General features: G+C 38.8%; 1 protein-coding gene across 4 annotated transcripts; it reads left to right on the top strand.

Moving 5' to 3' along the window:
• The first annotated feature begins 1119 nt into the window (after positions 1 to 1119).
• On the top strand, positions 1120 to 7076 carry MID1IP1 (MID1 interacting protein 1). 4 transcript variants are annotated; one of them, XM_032220055.1, is made up of 4 exons: positions 1269 to 1469; positions 2853 to 2930; positions 3120 to 3241; positions 4088 to 7076. In XM_032220055.1, the coding sequence occupies exon 4, from the start codon at positions 4367 to 4369 to the stop codon at positions 4880 to 4882; it is 516 nt and encodes a 171-aa protein (XP_032075946.1). In that variant the 5' UTR covers positions 1269 to 1469; positions 2853 to 2930; positions 3120 to 3241; positions 4088 to 4366; the 3' UTR covers positions 4883 to 7076. The 4 variants fall into 4 exon arrangements, with proteins under 4 accessions (XP_032075950.1, XP_032075946.1, XP_032075948.1 ...); XM_032220057.1 differs by lacking the exon at positions 2853 to 2930; XM_032220059.1 differs by lacking the exons at positions 1269 to 1469; positions 2853 to 2930; positions 3120 to 3241 and adding an exon at positions 1120 to 1210.
• Positions 7077 to 7705: the final 629 nt, after the last annotated feature.

Here is a 7705-nt window from a genome sequence, read left to right as displayed (position 1 = left end):
ATAGCTCTTGGTTATCTTTTTCAGTCACTACATTTTGAGTTTATATATACTCATATGAGATCGCAGCTAATGAAATCATTTATTTCTCCCAGCTATATGAAGAAATACAGACTGTGATTAAAAAAAGTATGTGGACATATAGTAAATATTTTTAGACAGGAGAAAGAATTTATTTTTTGTCTGGATTAAAGGTAAAGATGTCTTTGCTCCTGGTAATTGCTTTCATACAATCTTCTTGGTAAGGTTACCAAATTGGAATGCTTTTGCTTCTAATTGTTCCACTAGTACAGTAATCTTTTTTTTAAAGACAATATAGAAAATATTACCCTAAGATGACAATCTTTTCCTTGCCAGTATATTTTACATTTTGAAAGATTTCTTAAAATTCCATTAGTTCATTGTAAAGATGTACTCAAGCTTTTATTAATGTATAATTTAAATTAAAAATGTATATTATTCAGGAAATAATATAATTGATTAAGCTTTCCTTAAACCTTTTTTATGTTCTTGGCACTTTCAAAAAAATGAACTAGTAGCAGACTTTAACAAATCCAAATCCAACAAACAGAAAGGAACACAGGATTCATTTTTAAAATAAGCTTTGGCAGTTCTCATTGAAATAATAAGTTATACGTTTAGTCAAAATACTCACAAGATAAAAAATGAAATATAAAACAATGAATTACAGCCAGCTTTCACTTATTTTCATTTCAATTTGATTTGTGCAGGGATACTTCCCAATTAACTACTTGGGTCTAAAGCAACTAGTAAATTCGACAGCTTGCACTTTCCTACAGTACACTTAAATTCGCAGTAATATTTTTTTAAAAAAATGTGTCAGAGGAGTTTTTCTAGAAACCTACTAGTCATTTTTTTCCTGATTGCAACATGGTGCAACATGATGCAAGGCTTCAAGAGCCTTTTTTTCAGAGAAAACGGCATAAACTATGCAAAAAACAGGGTCATTATGTCCCCAAGGCCTTGGCTTATTGTCGTTGATAGGTTGTCATGGCAACACACTCGCTCCCGTTCTCCCTCCCTGCCACGAGATCTTCACGCTGCTCTTTTCAGCTGCCACTCCTTTGTTGCCACGGGCGCTGGAGCAGAAAGAGACAGGAAGTGCTATTTGTGATCGGGCATTGCCGAAATTTATTAGCATATCCGGACAAGTCTGACTAGCAGCACGCACGGTGATTGGCTGAAGCTGGAGGTGAGGCTGTGGGGTGATCCCGGCAGGCCTTAACTGTCGGTCATTGACGAGGCTCAGCTCCGGGAGGCAGCACGCGGAGGTTTTATGCGTGCGCGTGACCTCTTTTGCCTGGAAAAGTATCGCGCGTCAACCCGGTCTTCTCGCGGCTTTATAATCTTTTATTTTTCCATTCTGGGTGGCGGAAGGGGGAAAAGTTGCAGACGTTCGCTTGCAGACAGCTCCGTTTTGGTCTGCTCGCGGAAATAAAACGTCTGCAACGGTAAGAGTCGTGGTTCACGCATCCGAGGCGTGAAAAGCAATTGAATGCTTTTATTGCCAGCAACCTGCTAGTGATAGGAATCGAGCAAATAGTTTTGACCTTCGAAATAGTCCTCGACACAAACAACCTAGCCACCACTTGCTATTACCGATAACGCATATCTCATTCATTCATCTGGTTAAATTGATGTGGAATATTTTTTAAATGCGTTACTAAAACCTGGGCAGTTCGGGTGTAATAAGGTGAAAGAATTGTAAAGGAAAAAAAACAATCGGAATCCTTGTCTCTAGAATATCTATAAACTTGAAAAATAATTCTAATTTTTAAGGCACATTTAATTGGAGTAAAACGTCCAACGGACACAAGATTTATTCTCCAGTAAAGCAATGCATACTTAAAATATGCACTCTTCTCCCATCCGATGTCTATTATTCGAACTTGAATATAATATGCCCCTCGCGAAGGGAATAATTATACAGACGTTTTTCATCTACGGAAGCTAGCTCCACTCGATATTTTTGACCGTAGATAATCTGCCTAAAAGCAATTTAATACACTCAAAACATTTAAGGCCGTATCTTGGGAGTTTGGTCCCGAGTTTTTCGTACTCAGATTCTAATTTCCCCCCCCTGCGGGATAAAAAAACGCCGGGAAGCCAATTGCTTTGGGAAACTACTACTAGGTAAGGCTAGGCCATCCCCTAGAAGAGTTGCATTTTATTTAAAATATTGTAGTCCCGCAGACATCTGCCTGTTTTATTTGAAGATGAACCTGAAGAAAGAGGAATGACCTCACGCCTAGAGAACATTTTTTTTACAGACTAGAAATTGTTCGTGGGGGAATTCATGGGCTCCTTTCACGTAAACAGAATTTCAAGGCAGCAATGCTCTTTAGCACTATATAAGAGCCAGGTGTGATTAATCGGTCACTCACTACAGGCTCAGCATTTTTTATTTTTGGGGGTTAGAGAAGCTGTTAAGACTGGCCCTAACAGAAGCTTTGGGTCTGAAGTCTGTAAGAGACCACTGCAAACATGGTGCGCTCCTCAAATCTTTGAACAAGAAAAAGGTAGATTGGGGAAGCTTTTAGTGGGGAAAGAAAAAGTTCCGCCTTCTATTGCTACGGAATTTGTCCTGCTGTTTGCTCTATTTTAAGGCAACCGCCTTTAACAGTTGTCAACATTTTGGGTCGTTTTGAGTGCTTTTTGGCAACGACCCCACAGCTTTTGGGAGGCTGCTTTCAATTACGTGTTTTTTTTTAAATTGCTACTCTGGATTGGAGGGGGGGAATAGAAGAAAATTGAGTTCTTGGTGCTCCCTTGCGCGGGGTTGTAAAAGGAGAGGAAACCTAGTCATGTTTGTTCTATTTACTCCTCCATGGCAGTCTGCGAATCTAAGGACGAGCAAAGGAACTCCTGCTTTGGGGGATGTTGCAAAGATTTTCCTTGGTTCACATAGTCGGGTGAGAGCCTCTATTTGACAACTTCCCCTCCCCCAATCTACCAGTGCGCATAGGGCCCTCCTGTGTGGATGTTGGTGAAGAGGCGGAGCTGCGTGTCGATCCTGCTAGCAGAATCCGGTATTACATGTGGTCACTTGGAAAGCCCAGATAAACCTCTCTCTCTTTTCCCTTGCCTTGCTTCGCTGCAAGTGGGTGGCCCTTGGAAACACCTTATTTTAACATTCGGGCTATAAATACTGCTCTACGATCGAGACGGAGCGAAAGACTGCGGAGGACACCAGGACGCACGCGGAGCCGGTTAATCGCCTTAGGTAGGGCAGCTCTTGAAGCTTGCAGGAATGGCAGCGCGCTTATTTCGGTTCTTCGGCTGCCTTCCGTTTGCTGCTTTGAATGGAAAGGGCGGCGAGGCGATTCTTTGAAGTAGAAGCCTGGGTTTTCTCTCGGCTTGTGAGGAATACATTTGGGATTGGCAGAAGAGTTACTTCCGATCCCCCCACACCTTTTGCATTGAAGGAAGTTTCATTTGCACGGGAGGAAAGCAGATGCGAGCCAAACCGGGAGTCTACTCTTTGGGTGGAGCTGGCAGTCCAAAGGCGCTGTTAAAGATGCGCGTCTGTGTGGCTATATACGCATTTTCCCATGAAACGAAGGAGAGCGAGATAATGCGCTGCCTTCTCGTTAACAACAGGGCTAGCGTTGGAGCAGTGTGGAGTAGGAGGTGACATGGCGAAATGTCTACGGGGGAAAAATACCCGGTTCTGCTGCATGTTCCTGCGTGTACAGAGATGGCAGCAATGGTTATTTCGGTGCTTTGGTTATGCTTATAAGTGCTTTCCTTTAACGGTGTATTTACAGAAATGTGCTCAATTTAATTCGGGAAGCTGTGGGGAGGGAATTGCATTAATGGTACATGAAGATCGGGATGAAAAGGTTTTTTTTTTAAAAAAAAACTCCAATAGTTTATTTTAGACATAGAAACAATAATATAAAAATTGGACAAGGAGCACTATGAAGAAAGCTGTGAATTTTAAAAGAGCAAGGCATTTGATGAAAGGCAAGGGCTCAAACCAGTGAGCAGGCAGCCAGAGTTGATGTGGCATGGGTTTGGGGCAAGACACAAACTGGTCTCAATCGCCATCTTTTGTTCTCTTTTACAGCCACTCCTTGCCGCAGAGGCTTTCTTACGCTGAACCTGCACTGTACCTAATATTTGAGAAAGAAAATTGGAGAAATATCACTGAATCCTTGGGAGAATATTTACAGAAAAGGAAAACAGTAGTGGGTTTTCTTTTTGGAAAATAAACTTATCTGCTTGGCAGCAGTTTTTCTCACTGATTGCATCTTAACAGCTTGAGCTCTCTTAAGGCACTTCTCTCCTGCTTCCATCACAGTTGAACAATTTGCTTGCTCACAGTGCACCTTACCCAGCAATCAAGATGATGCAGATCTGTGACTCTTACAGCCAAAAACATTCCCTCTTCAATGCAATGAATCGCTTCATTGGAGCTGTTAACAACATGGACCAAACAGTGATGGTGCCCAGTCTTCTTCGGGATGTGCCTCTCATGCTGGATGAACTGGATTCAGGGGGTGGTTGTGGAGAAACGGAGCCCCAGTTGACCCCCAATGGCAGTACCTATTGTTCTTGTAGAGATATGTATAGTCACTATATGTTGCTCAAATCCATTCGCAATGACATTGAATGGGGTGTATTACAACAGGCAAATGAGGAAACCACTGGAAGGAAGAAGGATAAGCTGAATGGGAGCTCTGGTGCCATGGACATAAGCCGAGGAATCCCTGAAGATGAGGAGGTGGAGGAGGATTTAGAGAAGCAATTTCATTATCACCTGAGTGGGCTTCACACTGTGCTCTCCAAACTTACCCGCAAGGCCAATGTACTTACCAACCGCTACAAGCAGGAGATTGGAGTCAACAACTGGGGGCACTGAATCAGGGAGGGGGAAAGCACTGCCTGCCTGTTCTGGTGAGAAAAAAAAAACAGAAATAGGGGAAATAGGTATTTGGAAAGGGCTAAGGCAGAATGCAAGCAAGAATAGTGTGTGTGTGTGTGAGAGAGAGAGAGAGAAGGGGGGATTTAAAAATTGGAGTATATCAAGTAGTAAGCTTAGGGTGCAGTATAAAATTTTGTGTCTTGGAGACAAGAATACAAAGATAAAGTGAAAGGGACTTTTTATTTTAGAATTTTACTGTTTACTATAACCTTTTAGGGAGGCGGAGTGATAAATTTCTGCCTCAACTAGCAGGCATAATTAGGCAGCCAAGTATAAAGTTTCCAGATTCTGAGGACTCAGAATGATGTATAATGGCCATGGCTAATTACTGAAAGAGTTTGTTGTAATTCTTGGGAAACTGCACAAGTGCATGTGGTGGTGGCAATTGTAAAGATGATTGTATCACTTCTTTCCTGATTTTGCACTAATTTTGTAACAAATATATGTGTGGATATATGTAAGAACCTATGAATTCTCTGCATGCTTTCAGAATTGTAGACATCTTTTTAATAACACACAAAAATTATATTAACACTAGTTAAATATGTTTTTAAATATACAGGGTGAACAGTTATTATTCATCTTTAGATTCAACACTTACCTTTCCATATTGCATAGAATTGGTTGAGATGAAACTGCAAGTATGCGACGTAAATTATTTTTGCAGTGGATAGAGCCAGTTAATGTCCACCCATATTTCAGTGGAGAGTAAAACCAATTACTTAATGTGCACTCATTTCACTGGAAAGATAGGGTTCCATTATTGTTCATGTATTGAAGATTATTTAAACTTTTTATTCAGATGTGGAATATATTCTAAAATAAGATATATTGACTAAAGTTGATGTATGTTTGTATACTATGGCTCCACTTGAATTAAATGCTAATGTTTACAGTACAGGGACTCTAGGTATTCTTTACAAGAGAAATTACTCTTTGTTTTAATCAATTTATTCAAATTTATTGTAGGAGCAGTATTCTCTGTTCACAGCTCTTATTCCATGGATCAGCTCATCCATGGAATTGCATTATATTCCAAATTAGATTGTTTAATTTATGTATATGCTGACTTTCTTTGATTAAATTCAAAGCAAATAGGGTTTCTCAGGGCTTTTTCTATCAAAGCATTACATTTTCAGACCTTCCACAAAGTGTCTTCCACCTATCCTCTGTTCTGTATCAGACAGCACTTCTTAGAACTCATTTATGTCCAAGAAATCATCTGTTTATTGGTGCTGTTGACTTTTTTTAAGGTAAACACTCAACTCCTGTTTCTTGATGTAGAATGAAAGTGGCTTGTCATCTTATTCTAAGATGTTTTTCAGACTACCTAATCAGTCCTACGCACTTGAAATGTATTTCTGGTTTTCTATCTGCATACTAGTTAGATTCAACCTTGCTTAGGTTTCTGAGCACAGGCAAAGTAGGTCAGATATTGTAATTTGTAAATGAATACCCATTTTGTAGTAAATCAAAGCAAGATTAAAATTATTTACCTTTTATTATTCAAGATATACAAGATTATCTTTCCATATAACATAGTTTTCCATATAGTATATATTCTAAAGTTGATTATTTAAAAAGGTATCCAATTTACTTAATACATACTCAAATTTACATTGCCAAAATTGTGCTTGCTATAAACGTAGGTTTATCAGATATAATTTATTTTACAACCAACAGTTATTTGAGTTTAAATTAAGATTTTGAATATTGTCTTTGAAATAATTGTAATACTGAAACAATAGGCATAGTTATTTTTCCTTCTATCTAGACTTATAACCAGGCCAGAGTAATTATATTAAGATCCTGACTAATCCATAATCATCTTATACCTTCTTTATACAATAGGCTTATTGATTGGTCCTTTCAAGGCTACCTTTAAATTGCGATTTTTAAACCATGCAATGTTAAATGTAGAGAGAGAAGGACCCTTCAAGATGCAGTTATAGCCTTTAACTTGTTTAAAATGCGGTACTATTGCATATGTACTGCCCTGGATTTTGTTGTCAATGGCAGCAAAAAGATGGATAAAATCTGTCAAACTAAGCAAGAGGTTTTGTGGATTTTTTTTAGAAGAGTCTTTCTAGTTTACTTTAAAAATAAAATGGCATAAAATGAAATTTAGATTTACTGTAAACATTTTAAAAAAATCTACAGCTAAAGTAAATTGAATGAGCCATCAAGCCCATTTGACTTACAGCAGGGGTATCAAACTCATGTTGGCATCATGTGACATATTAGGACTTTTCCCCCTTCACTAAAACGGGTGTGGGCATGCCAGAGCATGACAATTCCGGCACACGGACCATGAGTTTGACAGCCCTGATTTACAGGCTACTTTTCCATAGAACTAAAACAAGGTATGCATTTATTTTGTTATTTTTGACACTATTGTATCCTAGAGCAAGCAGATTAAGAGTTTTCAGGATTCTAATCTATGTCACTAGCAACACAATACTACTGTCCTGTTTATGGAGCATGTGGAATAAAACAGTTATGTCATCAATCCAAATCCTTAAATGTTTTACACAAAGCTTTTTTATGCTAAGTAATATCTGTTTGGGATATTTATAAAATTAATCCTTTTTCATAGTCCACAAAAGAATCCCAAACAAACATACATAATGTTGCATGCATGCAACAATATTTCTAAAATGTATAAAATACATAACTTACATACTTTTTAAGTAGAAGGACCACAACTAGTGATGTGATGGCTTTCCATGAAACATCCTCGAATCTGCAATTTTGTACTCA

The sequence above is a fragment of the Thamnophis elegans genome, chromosome 6 (genome assembly GCF_009769535.1).
Source record: "Thamnophis elegans isolate rThaEle1 chromosome 6, rThaEle1.pri, whole genome shotgun sequence".
NCBI lineage: Eukaryota > Metazoa > Chordata > Lepidosauria > Squamata > Colubridae > Thamnophis > Thamnophis elegans.
This window is presented reverse-complemented; position numbering and strand designations above follow the sequence as displayed.

Bases quoted from the DNA above. Each gene is read 5' to 3' on its own strand.
- MID1IP1 (XM_032220059.1), top strand. From the start codon at position 4,367: ATGATGCAGATCTGTGACTCTTACAGCCAAAAACATTCCCTCTTCAAT.